Source organism: Hyperolius riggenbachi, chromosome 1 (genome assembly GCF_040937935.1).
Source record: "Hyperolius riggenbachi isolate aHypRig1 chromosome 1, aHypRig1.pri, whole genome shotgun sequence".
Taxonomy (NCBI): domain Eukaryota; kingdom Metazoa; phylum Chordata; class Amphibia; order Anura; family Hyperoliidae; genus Hyperolius; species Hyperolius riggenbachi.
The window spans coordinates 138,781,714-138,802,898 of NC_090646.1; the positions used below are offsets into that span (position 1 = coordinate 138,781,714).

The 21,185-nt window shown below is 41.7% G+C and overlaps 1 protein-coding gene across 1 annotated transcript in view; it reads left to right on the forward strand.

Annotated features, from left to right (window-relative positions):
* The window catches only part of TUSC3 (tumor suppressor candidate 3), a 331,289-nt gene that overhangs the window by 251,911 nt on the left and 58,193 nt on the right, over positions 1 to 21,185 (forward strand). The window contains exon 6 of the mRNA XM_068268622.1: positions 14,273 to 14,362. Within this exon, the coding sequence (XP_068124723.1) occupies positions 14,273 to 14,362 (90 nt within the window). The remainder of the gene's footprint in view (positions 1 to 14,272; positions 14,363 to 21,185) is intronic.

Sequence of the window (21,185 nt, forward strand, 5' to 3'; positions counted from 1 at the left end):
TATTTATTCTACACTCTGATCAAAAAGTCATTTTATTGAAAAACACAAGCTTTGGGCCTTTGCAGGAGAAAGAAAAACACAATGATTTGTTTCACGCTGCATTCCAGTATCTGTATTTTTCTGTGAGTTACTGAGCACAACGGTAAAGCATATTCATGTTGGTTTATTTACTACAAATGTAATCTATACAAATGTCAACAAAATTAACAAGATCCTCAATCCCTGCATGAAATTACCTTTCATCAGAAAGGTGCAATAAAGTCTTAGAGCAGGGCTCTTGAAGGTAGGAAATTGGAATTGATGTACTGTATGAAAACAAGAAGGCTCTTTCTTCAAATGCAAGAAAATGCATCCGAGGTGATTTAAGCGCTTACTTTATTGAATTCTTTAAAACAAATCAGTTTTGGAGTACATAAACAAAGGTGAGTCGCTGAGGGTTTCACAATATAACTTTTAAGGTACATTTTATCTTTTTCATTAGCACCAGTAAAATATTCAATATAAGAGACAAAACAATAAAAAAATATATTTCCCAGCAATCCTAATTGATCAAAAAGCAGAAAAGCTTCTAGGCGCCTATAAAAATTCATGCGGCTTATGGCAGCCATGCAGATACATCCTTCAAGCATTTTAAATAATCAAAAGGAAGTAAATAGTCTACTCTCTCTATATTTTTTGTTGTTGTTTTAGCATTTATGTAGGGCTGATACTTACTTGCAGTACTTTATAAAGAACATTGGACTGATTAAAGTCTAAAGGCCTACCTCAATGTAGAAAGTGTTTCAGAGGAGTTCAATTAACCTACAGATAAGGCTTTTTTTGTGTAAAATATATTGCAAGGAGCAAGAGAGGAGACATCATAAAAGCTTTTTATAGATAGTGGGTGAAATCTGAACATGGGACACTACAGCTGCAAGCAGAGCTAGATGGGTTTTTTTTTTCTGTGCTGTGTTGCCATACTTGATTGCTCTGCCTCTGATTGGGACGCTTCTTCTCGGTCACAAAAAAAGTTGGTATGTCTTATGGTACAAATGTGGCTGTGATCCCATACTGTTCTTCCCATATGCATATCCATGATATAACTCACCCCCATCCAGCAGCTCTGTATGTGGCCTTGTCCCCATGCTCCCTCCTTCCCTCTGATATGCTTCTGCTTGCAACACCCTCGTCCTGTTGCAGTGGCTCTGCATGTGGCCATTTTCAAAGTTGCTTGTTAGCTATTGTTAGCTACCTCCCTCTTTCCCTCCAATATGCAGACAGCCCTTGTCCTGCAAGTGGCAGGATGGGGGTGTTATGCAGATGCATATTGGAGGGAGGGAGCATGGGGACACGGCTACATGCAGAGCTGTTGGACGGGGTAAGTTATATACAGATGCATATCTGAGGAAGGTAGGGAGCAAGTGCACACAGAGCTACTGCTGCAGGATGGGAGGGGGTTAGTGACACTGCATAAGGATGCACATACAGCACATTGGAGGTAGGGAACAAGTTCACAAGGACACACTTCATGCAGAGCTGCTGATACAGGGGGGTGAGTTATGCTTCATGCCTGAACAAACAGCATCACTGACCTCAGGAGTTTGGGGGGAGAAGCACCATAAGATGCCCCTGAACTAGAGGCCTGCATCGTGTCGGGTACCTGCGGGTTACCCAAAATGCGGGTCGGGTTCGGGTACCCATTTTAATTTTAATCAGGTTGCGGGTCAGGTGCAGGTAGCGGGTTTGTGGGTGTGGGTCGGGTGCAGGTACCAGATTCACCAGAAAGCGGGTTGTGGGTCCTGTGCGGGTCTGAAAAATTAGACCCGTAGAGGGCATCAGGTCGGGTGCCTGCGGTTTACCTGAAATGTGGATCGGGTTCAGGTACCTGGTTTGATATAATCGGGTTGTGGATCGGGTGCAGGTAGCGGGTCTACGGGTGCGGGTATCAGATTCACCAGAAAGCGGGTTGCGGGTTGGGTGCAGGTAGCGGGACAGCGGGTGTGGGTCAGGTGCGGGACTGAAAAACCTGTGCAGGGCATCAGGTCGGGTACCTGTGTGTTACCCGAAATGTGGGTCGGGTTCGAGTATTCGGATTGATTTAATCGGGTTGCAGGTCGAGTGCAGGTAGCAGGTCTGCAGGAGCGGGTCGGGTGCGAGTACCAGATTTACCAGAAAGACAGTTGTGTGTCGTGTGCGGATAGCGGGGCAGCAGGTGTGGGTCGGGTGTGAGTCTAAACAATTAGACCCGCACAGGCCTCTACCCTGCACCATAGATGCACCAGATTTAGTATATATTTTTCCCATGGTTTTTGTCCTCTAAACCTAGCTAGGTGTGTCTGATGGTCAGATGTGTCTTATGGTCAGGTGTGTCTTATGATGCGAAAATAAATAGTATATACATTTTTGTATGAAGGTTGCTACCCTTTGAACATGCATTTGTTCACATGTAGGTGCTCCATACATTTAGTTTTAAAGAGCTGTGTAAATGCTCATATGCAAATGCGTGTATGTGAATGAGCAAGTAAATAACTGATATCTGAGTGGCTTCTGCCCATAGTAACACCACTGACCACATGCCACTCCTTCTCCAGTTTTTTGTACTGACCACTTGGAATGAGCAATGAATGGTGTTGATGCAAATGTTATGCTAATTTTTGGCAAATTAACCACTTGAGGACCCACCCTTTACCCCCCCTTAAGGACCAGCGCTGTTGTAGCTGATCTGTGCTGGGTGGGCTCTGCAGCCCCCAGCACAGATCAGCGTGCAGGCAGAGCGACCAGATCGCCCCCCTTTTTTCCCCACTAGGGGGATGATGTGCTGGGGGGGTCTGATCGCTCCTGCCTGCTGGGTGTTGTGGGGGGGGCACCTCAAAGCCCCCCTCCGCGGCAAAATCCTCCCCCTCCCTCTCCTACCTGGCCCCCCCTTGGAGATCCGGGCTGCACAGGACGCTATCCGTCCTGTGCAGCCAGTGACGGGACGTCCCCTGTCACATGGCGGTGATCCCCGGCCGCTGATTGGCCGGGGATCGCCGATCTGCCTTACGGCGCTGCTGCGCAGCAGCGCCGTACAAATGTAAACAAAGCGGATTATTTCCGCTTGTGTTTACATTTAGCCTGCGAGCCGCCATCGGCGGCCCGCAGGCTATTCACGGAGCCCCCCGCCATGAATTGACAGGAAGCAGCCGCTCGCACGAGCAGCTGCTTCCTGATTAATCAGCCTGCAGCTGGCGACGCAATACTGCGTCGCTGGTCCTGCAGCTGCCACTTTGCCGACGCGCGGTATGAGTGCGCGGTCGGCAAGTGGTTAAAGCCACTTGGCAAATGCAGCAGCTGTATACTTTTGCAGGAAATCAAAGTAAAGTAAAAATAGCATGAACTCAGAATTATTAGCATCTACTGACCAATGAAGGTCCCCACATACCTGTCATACCTGTCACCTGAGTGGAAAAGTGGTCTCCTCCAATGAACACTGACACCACTCATGTATTTTCACACTTCTGTGCTACCCGTTCCCAATGGCCATTTATTCGAGTCACTGCCATAACTGCACTTCTGTAGCAGGGGCATAACTACAGGGGTGCCTCCACTGCAACTGCAGGGGGGGGGGGGGAGCAGAGCTGTAAGGGGACCCAAACTACTACTTCACCCTGTCCAATACAGGGGTCCATACCTCAGATCAGGTGTTTTTGTGACTGCACTTATTATGGGTATGAAGATTATGATGGCCACACTTGTTTTATGAACCTCGCTAGGTGGGTCCCCAGCCTGTGAGGGTCATTAGGGGTAGGCAAGGGAAAGGGTGTGAATGTGGGGGGTTGCATCAAATTTTTGCTGGGGGTGTCCGTGGTTTGTAGCTACACCTCTGCTCAGTAGCTGTCCTTTTATGCAGCGCCTCAGTAGCTGTCCTTTTATGCAGGCGCCACAGTGCCCCTAGCGGTACTCTCATAAAGTGTTAGATCACCACTTTCCTAGCTGGCCTGAGCATGAGGTAATGCAGCACTCTGCAGTGAATGATTACCTCATGTCTTGCAACACTACATTCAGGACAACTGAGAAGAGAAACTGAGCTTTTTAGAACAGTACAGGATCTTCACAGATGTAAAACTGTATGGTGTGCATAATAAGCACACATGATACAAACCATAAAAAGATGCTTTGGATAGCAAACAGACTATGCTTCATACATGGGACACATAGTGATTGCTGATTTGAAAAATCCATAAGTGTAAGGCTACCTTTACACTTAAAATTTTCCTCCATCTCCATTAGATTTGCTATGCCACCATGAGGAGGAAGTGTCTGCTTGATTAGGCCTATCAGCTGCACTAATCTGCGCTAGGCAAAATTATCTTTTTTTACAGCTCACACTGAACAGAAGATGACATAAAAAAGCATAATGACTGCTACTAGCAGTAACTGTACTGAGCAATGTGAGAAATTGTATTTTTTACATAGCTGACATTAATTTGAGACAATGACAAACCTGGACCCGAACTCAGAATTTCCTCTCTGCTCTAAATAAGCAATAGACAACAGATAAGCAACAAGATATTAACCTTTAAAGAAAAACATTTCTTTGTTACAGCTACAAATACTGCAATAAATCTACAGTGTGTCTACTTCCTGTTTGCACAAAAGCAGACATATTGTTAACATCCTGTGTTTACAAATTAGCTGCTCTGCCGAGGTAGCCAGTTGACACAGCTGATTACAACAAATTACAGTTGTGATTAGTCACAAACGAGGGGGATTAGACAGGCTAAACTATCTAAATATATACAGTGTGCAGTTCTCTATGTGTTCCTTCTGTCCTGTGCAAGAGTTAGGCCTCATTCACATCTGGTGTGTTGAGAAACGTGTAAAAGCGCATGATAAAAACCGCATGCATTTGTGCATGCTTTAGTGCGCATTTCAGTGTGTTGTGGTGCACTTTTTTTAAAGCATGTTTTGCTTATTGTAGCAGTAGCGGTTGTCAATAAAGCTTTGTTTTCATATGAAAATGTATTTTTTTCTTCTATTAGGGGTAAAAAACACATGCGCTTGTATGCGCTTAAAAAAAGCGCACCCATTCACTTGCATTGATGTGCGCTTTACAGCTCAACGCACAGAAATGCATGCAACACTACGTTTTTGTAATGCAGCTCAGCGCAGCGTATAGATATGAACCAGGCACATTTCATTACATTGTAAAATCAATACCTTGCAGAACGCACAGGGCAATGCACTGTGAAAAGCACACACGAACGGCCTTGATGTGAACGAGGTCTTAAGGTCCACTTTAAAGAGGAACTCCAGTGAAAATAATGTAATAAAAAAGTGCTTCATTTTTACAATAATTATGTATAAATGATTTAGTCAGTGTTTGCCCATTGTAAAATCTTTTAAATCCCTGATTTACATTCTGACATTTATTACATGGTGACATTTTTACTGTTGGCAGGTGATGTAGCTGCTGCATGCTTTTTTGGCAGTTGGAAACAGCTGTAAACAGCTATTTCCCACAATGCAACAAGGTTCACAGAAAGGACCCTGCCAGGAGTACCATGGTCCTCAGAGTTTCTTGTGAGAGCGGTTTCACCACAATATCAGTCATACAGTGCCCCCTGATGGTCTTTTTGTAAAAAGGAATAGATTTCTCATGTAAAATGGGGTATCAGCTACTGATTGGGATAAAGTTCAATTCTTGGTCGGAGTTTCTCTTTAAGATAAATACTGTATATGGCAGTAAGGAGTTGGGAGACTGCTATAAGTTGTAATGATACATGATTTGTGGAAAAGGAACTGCTGAATCAGATATTTTCTTATTTTTATAATTGTCTTAGGTTAGGTTATGTTGTTTGGCCATTTTAGGTGCAAAAAAGTGACATACTTCTTTAAGGTCTTTGAAGTGTCTGCTGGAATTAAGAGAGTTTGCTACATTGCCTAAAATTCTTTTCAAAATAATTGTGTTGCTTTGACCTGTGGTCATGGCCAGATTCAAACTGACTGTAGCTAGTTGTCCTGTTTGGAAATGTGCTAAATTGAATTAGGCATTCAGCTGGCTAGATCCACTTACTGCTCTGAGGCACAGAATGCTGAATCACCCACAATGCTTGTCATATGATTTAGTATCACTTGAATAGTTAGTAAACTTGCACACTGTGTATAAAGCTGAAGCAGCACCACAGGAGGGTAATGTAGTCAAGGGGAATTTCTTTTTCATGTTCTAAAGGATTCTTATTTATTTTGAAGATGAAAAAAGCCAAATGTGAAGGAAAGGCAAATATTCAGAACTGTTAATTCACTGCAAAGCACAAGCTATACCCCGGTCACACAGGGAAGGTCTTGTCTGTCTGGAATGCTAAGAATAATTCATGTTCTAAAAGTAGTGCAAGTTGCAACATTAGCCCCTATTCAGTTCACTTTTTCACTTAAAGTAACATTGAACATAACTAAAAAATGAAATACTGAACTTACCTGGGGCTTTCTTTAGCCCCCCATAATCCGTGAGGTCACTCGGTGTCCTCTGAGTGCCCTCCGTTCTCCCGCTGGCGACTCGGTTACTTGCATGACCTGGCCAGGAGACATGCACAGCTGAGCATGTGCAGCCCATCCGCGCACCCATCTCAACCCCGTGCCTGCTGCCTTGAGCATTCTGCGCATGTACAATTCATTCTTTCAAAAACCGCTCTTGTGCAGAATGCTCATGTGACAGGTGCGCAGTTGTGATGGGTGCACGGACACAGGGCCGGGCCGAGGCATAGGCTGGAGAGGCTCCAGCCTCAGGGCGCAGTGTAGGAGGGGGCGCAGAATTCCTTCAGCTGTCATTCCTAATTGTGTTTGAAGCAGAAAGAAATAAGAAAAGGGGATACATGGCAGTGATTTCAAGCCAGATAACTAGATATTAAGGTGTTGGGGAGGTTGTGGACCCTGTGGCACCTCTTAGTCTAATAGCAATCAGTGTTTGATGGCTCGGGTGGCAGGGATAGAGGGGCGCACTTTGGTGTCTCAGCCTTGGGTGCTGGAGGACCTTGTCCCGGCTCTGCACGGACAGGCCACGCATGCGCAGTTGCATTTGACTCACGGCTGGGTCGCTCAGGTAACAGAGCCACCAGCAGGAGAACGGAGGGAACCTAGTGGACGCCAAGGGACCGCACAGACTATGGGGGGGCTGTAGAAAGCCCCAGGTAAGTTCGATATTGCATTTTTAGTTACCTTAAGTGTTCCTTTAAAGCGGACTATAACCCAGCATTTCATCTTTGCTCTAAAACATTATTTACAGCATATTATATGCAACCAGCATTTTTTTTTTTTTACTAGACCAGCATTCGAAGGGTTACACACAGAGCTTGAAAGTTCAGTGCAGTGAAATGTGGATCCATTCGAACTAAAGTTGTAGATTATGTTATCTTGTGTTTACTTAAATGTATCAAGTGAGGAATGTGGCACATTCTCTGACTGTAGAGAAGCGGCTCGACACAGACAGAGAGTCAAAGCATGTCTGCCTTCAATACATAATGAATACAACCAGTTATTAATAAAATGCAAAGTCAGATCACAAAGCAAAAAACTGTACTTTTGGGAACCTATAATTTCTAAATGAATAATAATACTTATGCACAAATGCAAATATGATAACCGTATGGCATATACAAAGTAGGAAAACATGTTTTTATTGAATATTATCAGGGTTTTAAACCACTTTAAGGGCTGGTGCACACCGAGCGGCTTTTTCCGCGTTTTCAGATCCGCTTGCGGCTGCGGATCTGCTTGGTCAATGTATCTCAATGGGGTGGTGCACACCAGAGCGCAGGCGTTTTGCAGAAACGAAAAATGCCTGGGTGAGGCATTTTTTGGATTTCGGATGCGTTTCTGCCCCAATGTTAAGTATAGGAAAAACGCAAACCGCTCTGAAAAACGCCTGTTCAGAGCGGTTTTGCAGGTGTTTTTGTTACAGAAGCTGTTCAGTAACAGCTTTACTGTAACATTATATGAAATCTACTATACTGAAAACCGCAGCAGCAATCCGCAAAACGCTAGCAAAACGCCTCATAAAAATTAAAAAAAACGTTTAAAAATGTGCTAGCATTTTGCGGATCTGCTAGCGGGTTTTGGTGTGCACCAGCCCTAAAGGACAATTGAAATGAGTGGGATATGGAGGCTGTCATATTTATTTCCTTTTAAGTAATTCCAGTTGCCTGGCTGTCCTGCTAATCCTCTCCTGCTAATACTTCTAGCCATAGACCATGAACAAGCATGCAGCAGATCAGGTGTTTTTGACATTATTGTCAGATCTGACAAGATTAGCTGCATGCTTGTTTCAGGTGTAATTCAGACACCAATGCAACCAAATAGATCAGCAGGGCTGCCAGGCAACTGGTATCATTTAAAAGGAAATAAATATGGCAGCCTCCATACACCTCTCACTGCAGTTGTCCTTCAAAATTTTCTCCTAGGTAATAATTTCACACTTTGCCATAAAATGCCTTTTAAACCACCAGCAATCAAGAAAATACTCAAAATAAATTTGATAGTACTTTTTTTCACTAACTTTTAGGTAGTTTTTTTAATTATAAAATGCTGCAAAGTTATTTTTTTTTTTTTGAGAGGATGAAAATGATCTCCTTGGGTCATATACAATTCGCTTTTTCTCCTGAGTTTTCTCCTAGGTGAATTTTTCCTACCTCGTTATAAAATGCCTTTTAAACCACCAGCAAACAAGAAAAAGCTAAAAAAAAAAAAAAAAATGTAATAATACTTTTCACCAACATTTGGAAACTTTTTCAGCTGTGAAATGCTAAAAAGTTGTTTTAAAGAGAACACAAAAATATCTCCTAAGAGATAACTCAAGAGAAGGAATTTATTGCATATTGGCCCTTGTCATAAAATGTTTTTTAAACCACCAGCAAGCAAGAACATGCTCAAAATAATCTGGATAATTTTCACCTACTTTTGGGTACTTTTTTAATTGTGCAATGCTTAAAAGTTATTTTAAAGAGAATATGAAAATTATCTCCTAGGAGATAACTCGGTGAAAAAAATAATTTCAGAGTGCTGAAAAGTTAATTTGAACAGAAAATGAATAATTGTCTCCTAGGAGAAAACTTAGGAGAAAAAGGCCTCGATTCATGAAGTGCTACCAAACGCTTACCGAACGCTTTATCGAGCGTTCGGTAATTTAGCACTATCATTTTGCGGAAGGTAGTATTGATGAATTACATTGCATGTCAATATCGTGCGTGCTGTGTTGGTGGTGTTTTCCAAAACTAGTATTCAAGAAGCAGAAAGGGTAAATTGCGTTAAATTGTGCAGTAAATTCCGAGCACAATATCGCCCGCACTGGTCTGTCGTTATTTATGTTTCTGCTGTTGGTGTATTTAACAGGAACCTGAACTGAGTAAAATTATTTAAAGTAAACGCATGATATCGCTGCAAATAAAGATTACATCCTAACCTCGCCATCAGTTCCTCAGAAACTCACTATTTTCTTCTTACAGTGATCCTTTCCAGTTCTGACAATATTGTCAGAACTGAAATATACCAGTTGCTGTCAGTTATATATCAGCTGCTGTCAGTAACAACTGAATGTGTAAGGGCCGATTTCCACTACAAAGTGATGCGAATGCGGCTACGTAGCCGCATCGCATCACTTCCGCCACCAGCCGCATCACTTCCGCATCTCCCAATGCGTAAGTCAATGGAGGAGATAGGACACGGCTGCGGGCGGATGCGGCCATGCGAGAATCTGCATCATGCTGCAGATTCTCGGATCGTTCCGCACCGCTCTGCACAACATGCATGCAGTGGAAACCCTTCCATTGCCGTGCATGTGTTTCAGCACACCTGCGGTTCGATGCAGCTATGTAGCCGCATCACACCGCTCCTAGTGGAAACAGGCCCTTAGGTAATGTCAATGTTTCCCTATGCCTCAAGTGGGCAATATTACCATTTAACAGTGTGCTGACCAGGAAGCTGTTATGGGGTTATGGCCATTTTGTTTAATGACGTGTTTGTTTATTTTCACTTTTCATTTTCAGTTCAGGTTCTCTTTAAATTGCCCACAATGCACCTTCCTTACCCACAATGCACTTTGAAAATGGCTTGTATTCGCTAAAAGATCACTAGTGTCGATATTTACTGCATCATTACCGCATCATTACCGAACACTATCGATCTTTTAACAAACAACTGCCGACAACTAAAAAAAATTGCTGAATACTCCTAAGCATTCGGTAAATTTCGCATGCAGTAAATTAACGAACAGCAAATTTTTACCGCAAACTGTTTGATGAATCGAGGCCAAAGGGAATTAAATAAGGGCCACTGGCCCATATGCAATTAACGTTTTCTCTCATGAAATAATTTTTCAACTTCTTTTTAAAATAACTTTTCAGCAATCTGCAATTGAAAAAGTACCAAAATGTAGGTGAAAATGTACTATCAAAATTATGTTTAGTATTTCCTTATTTTATGGAGCTTTAACCACATAAGGACCACAGTCTTTTCGCCCCTTAAAGTGGTCTAACACCCAGCATTTCAACTTTGCTTTAAAAGATTGCTTACAGCTTATAAACTATTATGCCAGATTTTTTTTTTAGCAGAAATTCACTGAATGGATTAAACATGACATTTTAGTGCTGCATTTAGCTAGAAATGCTCCTCGTGCTTGCTTGTTTAGTTACAAATGTATCTATCTACAATGTAACAAACAAACACTGCTTTGAGAGAACAAAGAGGGCTTCCCCCGCAGGCTTTTCAAAGGTCTATTTGTATTCCAAATAAAGATACATTTTGTAACTACAGATAAGAACGGATGCGGATTCCTAGTTAAATCCAACACTAAAATGTCATGTTTAACCCATTCAGTGAATTTCTGCTTAAAAAAAAATCTGGCATAATAGTTTGTAAGCTGTAAGCAATCTTTTAAAGCAAAGTTGTAATGCTGGGTGTTAAACCGCTTTAAGGACCAGAGCTTTTATTTCCATTCAGACCACTGCAGGTTTAACGGTTTATTGCTCGGTCATACAACCTACCACCTAAATGAATTTTCCCTCCTTTTCTTGTCACTAATACAGTTTTCTTTTGGTGCTATTTGATTGCTGCTGCAATTTTTAGTTTTTAATATATTCATCAAAAAAGACATGAATTTTGTCAAAAAATTTCTGTGATAAAATTTGTCAAATAAAGTAAAATTTCTGTATACATTTTTGTCCAAACATATTGTGCTACATGTCTTTGATTAAAAAAAAACATTCAGTGTATATTTATTGGTTTGGGTAAAAGTTATAGCGTTTACAAACTATGGTGCAAAAAGTGAAATTTTCCCATTTTGAAGCATCTCTGACTATTCTGAGCACCTGTCATGTTTCATGAGGTGCTAAAATTCCAGGATAGTATAAATACCCCCCAAATGACCCCATTTTGGAAAGAAGACATCCCAAAGTATTCACTGGGAGGCATGGTGAGTTAATAGAAGATTTTATTTTTTGTCACAAGTTAGCGGAAAATGACACTTTGAAACAAAAAAAAAAGTTTCCATTTCTGCTAACTTGTGACCAAAAAAAAAAAATGAAATCTGCCACGGACTCACCATGCCCCTCTCTGAATACATTGAATTGTCTACTTTCCAAAATGGGGTAATTTGTGGGGTGTGTTTACTGTCCTGGCATTTTGGGGGGTGCTAAATTGTAAACACACCTGTAAAGCCTAAAGGTGCTCATTGGACTTTGGACCCCCTTAGCGCAGTTAGGCTGCAAAAAAGTGCCACACATGTGGTATTGCCGTACTCAGGAGAAGTAGTATAATGTGTTTTGGGGTGTATTTTTACACATACCCATGCTGGGTGGGAGAAATATCTCTGTAAATGACAATGTTTTGATTTTTTTACACACAATTGTCCATTTACAGAGAGATTTCTCCCACCCAGCATGGGTATGTGTACAAAAACACCCCAAAACACATTATACTACTTCTCCTGAGTACAGCGATACCACATGTGTGGCACTTTTTTGCACCCTAACTGCGCTAAGGGGCCCAAAGTCCAATGAGTACCTTTAGGATTTCACAGGTCATTTTGAGACATTTGGTTTCCAGACTACTCCTTACGGTTTAGGGCCCCTAAAATGCCAGGGCAGTATAGGAACCCCATAAGTGACCCCATTTTAGAAAGACAGCACCACAAGGTATTCTGTTAGGAGTATGGTGAGTTTTTTTGTCACAAGTTAGTGGAAATTGACACTTTGTGAAAAAAAAAACAATAAAAATCAATTTCCACTAACTTGTGACAAAAAGTAAAATCTTCTATGAACTCGTCATACACCTAACGGAATACCTTGGGGTGTCTTCTTTCTAAAATGGGGTCACTTGTGGGGTTCCTATACTGCCCTGACATTTTAGGGGCCCTAAACCGTGAGGAGTAGTCTTGAAACCAAATGTCTCAAAATGACCTGTGAAATCCTAAAGGTACTCATTGGACTTTGGGCCCCTTAGCGCAGTTAGGGTGCAAAAAAGTGCCACACATGTGGTACCGCCGTACTCAGGAGAAGTAGTATAATGTGTTTTGTGGTGTATTTTTACATATACCCATGCTGGGTGGGAGAAATATCTCTGTAAATGACCATTTTTTGTTTTTTTTCTTTACACACAATTGTCCATTTACATAGAGATTTCTCCCACCCAGCATGGGTATGTGTAAAAATACACCCCAAAGCACATTATACTACTTCTCCTGAGTACGGCGATACCACATGTGTGACACTTTTTTGCAGCCTAGGTCATAGAGACCAGCAGTGATCAGAAAAAAAAATTCTGTCACTGCGGAGCGGAGTGGCGGGTGAGGGTTTGGCTGGGTGATCAGAAGCCCGCAGGGGGCAGATTAGGGCCTGATCTGATGGATAGGAGTGCTAGGGGGTGACAGGAGGGGATTGATAGGTGTTTTGGCGGGTGATTAGAGGGGAGAATAGACGCAATCAATGCACTGGGAAGGTGATCGGAAGGGGATCTGAGGGGGATCTGAGGGTTTGGCCGAGTGATCAGGAGCCCACACGGGGCAAATTAGGGCCTGATCTGATGGGTAGGTGTGCTAGGGGGTGATAGGTGGTGACAGTAGGTGATTAATGGGTGTCTCAAGGTGTGATTAGAGGGGGGAATAGATACAAGCAATGCACTGGTGAGGTGATCAGGGCTGGGGTCTGAGGGCATTCTGAGGGTGTGGGTGGGTGATTGGGTGCCAAAGGGGCAGATTATGGGCAGATTGATGGGTGATCAGTGGGTGATTCGATGGCAGAACAGATGTAAACAATGCACTTTGGAGGTGATCTGAGGGTGGGTCTGCGGGCGATCTGATAGGTGGCAGTGACAGGTGGTGACAGGGGGTGATTGATGGGTGATTGACAGGTGATTACAGGGGAGGAGAGATGTGTACAGTACACAGGGGGGAGGGTCTGGGGGATTGATGGGTGATTAGGGGGGTGATTGTGTGCAAACAGGGGTCTGAGGGGTTGGCAGGGGGGGTCTGAGGGGTGCTGTGGGTGATCAGAGGGAAGGGGGGTCAGGATCAGTGTGCTTGGGTGCAGACAAGGAGGGCCGCAGCCTGCCCTGGTGGTCCCTCGATCACCGGGACCACCAGGGCAGGAGGCAGCCTTTACAATACGCTTTGTATACATTACAAAGCATATTATACCCTTGCTGTGCGTCGATTGAGCAGTTAATAACCCGCCGGCGCTCCCGAACGGCCGGTGGGTTACTGCGCCAGTTGGGCAGAGCCTGTTGCCGGTGGCAGATCGCGTCATGCGTGACGCGATCGCCGCATAACCACGCCCTCCGCCGCCGATGGGCATATTGCAGTCATTTAGGCCCAGCCTTTGCCACCGCCCATCGGCTTAAGTCGGTCGGCAAGTGGTTAAAAGGCAATTTGTTGATAAAGTTTCAAAATATCACCTAGGAGAAAACTTAGGAGAAAATATGAATTTCATATGGGCCTCTGTCTACATAGTATCCCAATTTACTTTTTTAAAATATGCCACAATTTCAAAAACAGACCTCACATGATGCATTGCAACAGAATAACAAATTACTGGTAGGGATGAGCTCATATTTTTGCCAAATTCCTTTTTGCATCAAAATTGGCATTTTCGTCTGTCTCTACAATCCAAATATTAACCTTAGACATAAGCCACATCTGAATAATTGAAATCCTTGCTTGCATGGTGTTCTTAAATTGTGTTTTTATCTTGCCAGTACCTGGTTTTAATTAATCTAATCTGAAATTTGCAGAAGTATTTATTCTTTTTTCATATTTCTGTTTATTATGTAGTGTGTTGTGTTTGCCATGACATCAGGCCAGATGTGGAATCATATACGTGGACCACCTTATGCACATAAAAATCCACAGAATGGACAAGTTGTAAGTACATTTATAAACATTCATTTATAATTGAGCATTTGATTTTCATTCTGTAATTTTTTTGTAATGTTATGCATCATTCAATGATAGTCTTACACTGAGGGAATAGCATAATAATCCTTTAGATTTTTAGCTTTTAAAGGACATGGCTTTCTCACCCATTTATGTCTTGTAGGGTGCTATTCATTTTAATAATTTTACTTTTGTCACTATAATTACTTATTCTACCAATTCTGTATTATATATACCAATGTCGATATTTTATCTATACTATTGTCTGTATTTTTTACTCTGGACAGCACCATAGAATATGAAGGTGCTTTATAAATGATAAGAATATATCATAATATAAATATAAAAAATAATAATGATAATAATAGGTTAGCTTATTTTAGGATCTAATAAAAGGTGATTAGAGAGAGAGGAGCAGTTATCAATTTTAAAAAATTGTTACCGCTATTTAACAAGTAAATTTGATTTCTTTAATGTAAAAAAAATAATCTTTTAAAATGGTGGACTTTACAGTTCTACAAAATGTGCAATGCAGAACACGTGACGTAATTAGTGTTTATTTAACATTTAATTAATTTGCTTAACATATGATGTGCACTGTGTAATAAATTACTGTAGTATGAATTTGCAAGCAGCTAACATAGCTGATGAACATGCAGGCAATATGATAAAAATGCAAATTTACTGAAACATTAGAACACTACTTATGCATTTTTGTTTTTTCTTATTGTAAGAATAACTAACTCTATTGCCATACAACTATAAAATTCAATATTATATGTGAAAGTGTGAACTATTTTTGTAAAATATTCATCCGATTCCTCAAGGCATTTAGTAAAAAAAAATAAAAGCCCCCAAATAAATAAACAAAAACTATACATCTATTTGTAGCCAAATACGGCTTTACTAAAATCTCTTATCTTAGATGTTTATATTTGACTGCTTTGTATTCATGACATTTGTGCATTGTTTTTGTGTAACTTTTTATGTACTTAGCATTCTGCTGGGCAGAGAGTGCTAATGTAGTTCCTGGGATCTGGTGGAGCCATATTCCCAGTTTAGGGTTCACAGCCTCTAAATGCTCCTATTCTATCAGCACTTAGACCGCTTTGACCATCACTTTGTCACATCCTATGTAAATCTTTTTTCAGGCCCTAGTACACCTCCAGATTCTCATGCTACTAATTCCATCACATTTGCTGTCACATGGTATGATACTTCTAGTAGTCCTCTTCTGTCATGATAATGTCCAGTAGCTCTTATTTCTTATTCTCAATGATCTTCTGTGGAATTTTCCATCTGAACATGGCAGGGTTTAGCCCATATGTGGTACGGTTCCTGTACACAATTCTTGTTACTTGGTTGTGCCATGCAGTGTATTTTGCATCTTACACCTTGCCACTGAGACCTCTCTGAACAGCCTGTGTTTTGGGTCTTGCCTAGTGCTATAGATACCTCCATCTGTGGATCTTTTGGTTAGTGCATGTTTTTGTGCTGCTGCAATCAGTGGGCCAGAGTTGTCTTTCAGTTCAGCTATTTCCAGCCACTGGTCCACTGGTTCAGTTCAGCCCTTTTAGCCATTGGTCCACTGATTGGTACAACCTGTGTCTAACCTTGCTATGTCACTTACTTTCAATCTGGAAACACAGTATTTTGCTTAAAAGCCAGATGATGTATTAAGTCTGGTCTCTATGCTACTCAAGAGCATTCAGCAAAATGAACCGAAATGTTATGCATCAGAGACCTCAGTTGGGTGCTAATTCTGACACTCGTGTCAGTGTGAGAGTTTGTTCCTCCCTGAACAACTGTTTATGAGTTTTTGAGTGCTACGGTTAGATGTTGTTTATTGTTATCTGGTAGTCAGTCAGTAATTCCTTCTCGTCATCTCTGTTACTAATAACCAATGACAATGCTGACAACAGACAGAAAAGCCTTTTTGCGACTTAAAATGGCAATACAATTTCATAGAAATAAATCACAAATATTACTCCTATTGAGTTTTCAGTCTCATGGAACATCATGGAATACTTTTTTAACCGGTTCAGCACCGCAGTGCCGAAAATCTCATGCATCCGAGCAACGTTCACCTCCCATTCATTCGCCTATAACTTTATTGCTACTTATCACAATGAATTGATCTATATCAGTGATGGCTAACCTTGGCACTCCAGCTGTGGTGGAACTACAAGTCCCATGAAGCATTGCAATACTCTGACAGCTCTAAGCATAACTTGGGGAGGCAGAGGCATGATGTGATTTGTAGTTTTATCACAGCTGGAGTGCCAAGGTTAGCCATCACTGATCTATATCTTGTTTTTTCCGCCACTAATTAGGCTTTCTTTGGGTGCTACATTTTGCTAAGAATTATTTTTTTCTAAATCCATTTTAACAGGAAGATTAAGAAAGAAATGAAAAAAATTCATTATTTCCCAGTTTTTGGCCATTATAGTTTGAAATTAATATAAGCTACCGTAATTAAAACTCATGTATTTTATTTGCCCATCTGTCCCGGTTATTACACCATTTAAACGATGTCCCTATCACAATTTATGGTGCCGATATTTTATTTAGAAATAAAGGTGCATTTTTTCAATTTGCGTCCATCACTATTTATAAGCTTATAATTTTAAATAATATAATAACATATTCTCTTGACATGCATATTTAAAAAGTTCAGACCCTTGGGTAACTATTTATGTTGTTTTTGTTTTTTTTTTAATTGTATTTTTTTTTTATAAAAAAAATGTATGTGGGTAATTTTTGGTGTGGGAGGGAAACTGCTAATTTTAAATGTAAAATAATATTTTTTTTATTAAAAATGTATGTGGGTGCAGTTTACTATTTAGCCACAAGATGGCCACAGTGAAAAAAGTCCTGGATGCGAACGATCTCGCATCCAGGAACTAAAATGCTGGGGAGAAGTTTCCTGGGGGCAGAAATACTGCACCCTCTGGAGAGAAAGTGTCGGTATTTCTGCGGGGAAGTTAGATCGGTGAATGGGAATTATATTCCCATTCACTGATCGGGGGGCTAGCGGCGGGCAGCGGGAGCACACGTGGGGGCGCGCCCGATTGCGCGCACTAGCCGGCGGCAGCAGCATTGCCTATCTGGACGAGGAAGCTCATCCAGATAGGCCGAAATGGTTAAAGTACTGTAGTTCTCTATCTAAGCAAAAATATATCGGGCCATTTGCAATTCACTTTTTCACCTGAGTTTTCTCCTAGGTGATAATTTTTCATCTTCAAATTAAATTACCTTTTTCAGCACATTTCAACTAAAAAAGTACAAAAAAGTAAATGAAAAAGGACTATCAAAATTATTTTGATCATTTTTTTGCTTTACAATGGCTTAAAATGCATTTTATTGACAAATTTAAAAATATCACCCAGGTGAAAAAGTGAATTGCATATGGCCCATAGACACTTATTCCATCTCCATTCTGCAACCACCCAAACTACAACTAAACATGAAAGATCTCCCCACTTACCAGAAAACATAACAACCACACACACAAACACAATCACATACATCCTTATATGATGCATACACTGATACATTTAAATGAAATTCAAATGATTTTGGGAGCTTGTTTATGCCTCTGTCTCTGTCCACTGGCAATGAGTCACAAAAGGTGGGAATGGAAGTGGTACAAGCAAAGCTCCTGGGATGAGTTCAGCTTAGTCTGGATTAGTGTACATTTCCCAGACAACAGAGAGAATACAGCCTTACCCCTAGTGACCAAAGCAAAAGACATGGGACTCTGTTCAATTACTGTAACTTTAATAATTACTCTGCTTTATGATTTTTTATACCTCATCAATGCCTTTTAAGACCTCAAGAAAGCAAAAAAAAAAACTTAAAATAATTTGCATAGTACTTTTTCACCTGCGGTTTGGCACTTTTTCAATTGCATAGTGCTGAAACTTTGTTTTATGAAGAATTAGAACCTTTGGTCCATTTGAAATTAACTTTTTTTGTGTGTTTTCTCCAAACGAGATAATATTTTTATCTTCTGTATACAATACCTTTTCAGCATTTAAAAACATTTTTAAAAAGAAGGTAGAAAAGTAATATCAAACTTATTTATGGTATTTTCTTTCTCTCTGGGAGCTTTAAAGGTATTTTATTGATAAGGTGTGAATATATCTCCTGTGAGAAATTTCAGGAGAAAGGTTCATCGAATATGGGCTCTGGGCCCATATTCAATTCACTTTTTCTCCTAAGTTTTCTCCTGGGTGATATTTTCAAACCTTATAAAGAAAAATGCCTTTTCAGCCACTAGGAAGAAGATGAAAAAGTATCTTTTAAGAGAAAGCTAAATAGAAAAGTCAATAAAATAAAGACCATGATCACTTTATGGCTGTAATGATCCGCTCAGCTGGCTGCACAGGCAGACAGCTGTTTGACCATTCCTCTAGTCTGTGGGTTGCAGGTCTCTGGAAGAGAGACCTGTCTTTTCTTTGCCAGTTTCTGATCTGCACTGCTGCTGAGGAATTTGCATACATTGGTTATGCAAATCACCCAGCTGCCTCCTTTGTAGGCTGGCAGTATAAAAAGCTATGTTTTCCCAGAGTCCTTTGCTGGTCATCCCTTCAGGGTTTGTTGAGACACTCCTAGAGTGTCAGCCATGCTATTTCTTGTCAAAGTTATCTTAGAGTAATTCTTGGGACTGCACTAGGCAGCTTCCCTAGTGCAGTTAGATTGTTTTCTGTTTTTGTCTGTATTGCCTCTCTGTTGCGATTGTCCTGTCGCCTACGGTGGTTGTCAAGAAATCGTTCTGTCTGTCTGGGGGTGCTAACCAGAGCAGCGGTTGCTACTGGTAGCCCCTTCTGTTCATCTGTCTTGCTTGGATCGCACTAGCCTCTAGCGGTAGCAGCTGTGGATCCTTCTGATCTGCTTTTTTGGAGTATAGCTGGAGCAGCGGTTGCTACCAGCTATCTCATCTGTCTGTCTTGCTTGGATCGCACTAGCCTCTAGCGGTAGCGGCTGTGGATCCTTCTGATCTGCTTTCTTGGAGTATAGCTGGAGCAGCGGTTGCTACCAGCTATCTCATCTGCCTGTCTTGCTTGGATCGCACTAGCCCCTAGCGGTAGCAGCTGTGGATCCTTCTGATCTGCAATCTTGTTTCTGTACCTGGATCGCACTCGCTCTGGCGAAAAGAGCAGTGGATCTTCCCTTTCTTGTTCCTGAACTCAGATCGCACTAGCTCTGACGGAAAGAGCAGTGGATCTCTCCTTTCTTATTCCTGTTTTTCGTTTGTCTGTTTTGTCTTATACAAACGCTTGCTGTAGGCTCGGTGAGGTAACCATTAAGCAAGCCCTTACGTCCTCTGTTTTGTGTTTGTCTGTCGGTGGTTAGTTAGGCGTGCTTGTCTCTGTTGCACTTATCGTGTGGAGATCGCGCTGTATACGCGTTCGCTGTTGCGAATGAGTGTGGTGTTCACGTTTAGTTAGCGTTTGTGGTTTTCGTTGTTTTCTCATTGTTGTTTGCTGTGCCTTTGCTCCTCTCGTGTTCTGTTCTGATCTGTCTTGTGTCACTTCTGGCGATCGCCTTTCTCGCGATCGCGTTCTTGCTTTTGTTTCAGCTGATGTGTGTTCACCGTCGCAGGGTCGCGACTAGATTGGTGAACACACATTCATCCTGTATCTGTGCTCCTTCTCTTTAAGGGCTTTTTAGCCCCGCATTATCTTAGTTCTGTACAATTCTCATCTGGCATTTGTGGCTGTGCAGAGGCTGTGCTCGTCTGCATTCCACAGCGCCATCTGCCAGTGGGAATTGCTCTCTGCTGGTGCATTGCACCTAGCCTGGGTTCACTTAATTATACACTTGTGGAAGGTTTTCGTTGTGTCAGTGCGCATCTTGTGCACTGACCGCGAAAATGATTCCGCAAACGTTACAATGGCTTTAATTATCTTTAAGTGAGTTACTGTATGAACTTTTTAAATGTGCTACAGTACAAAATGGTTTTGTCTGTTGGTTTAATTGGCAAGGTCTGTAATTTAAAGACATACCACATTTTACTGTTGTACAATTAAAACAAACCTGAACTTGATCTCATGTTTGCCATGTTCTGTATACCTAAAAACAACTGCATCTTACACTCTTTTCTGACAGTTAATTTCTACCTCTAAAGTGCCATACCCGTGCCTGATTTTCCTCAGCTGATAATCCAGCATGTATACAGTAGCCCCGAACCCTTAACTGCCACCCTTAGTGGCTGGATAGTGTAACGGTTAAAGGCACTCCCTTTGACATGGGAGACCAGGGTTCCAATCCTGGCTAGGGTAAGTACCTATTCAGTAAGAAGTCGTTGGGCAAGACTTCCTAACACTGCAGGATAGCCCCTTGAGCACGCCCTTAGTGGCTGCAGGTCTTGAACACTTTTAATCTTACAGGAGAAAAGCGCGATACAAAGTTCAGATTATTATTATTATCCTGCAAGTGTTCCGCGAGGTGGATTAACTTTGCCAAGCGATAGCTGATTCTTTTGTGCCGCCACTTGCCCCATCTGCCACATGACATCAAGTTCTGTCGGCCCTCCGCCCCCCTGCATAGCAACACAATGCTTAATTAGCTATACAGCTGACTTCACATCTATACAGTGTTGGCCCAGCGATGATGTCACCCAAAGGATCAAGCATCAGTCATAGGTGTGTAAGGGCCTTAAGCCACTTTGAGATAATACTGCATTGGAATGAGCGGGCAGTACAAGGAGCTGATGGCTGCTCTCAAATGAGCTGGAATCAACAACACAGGAAGTGAGGATAGCTCCGGGATTACAGACACAGTATAGACACTAAGTGCTTTAGTT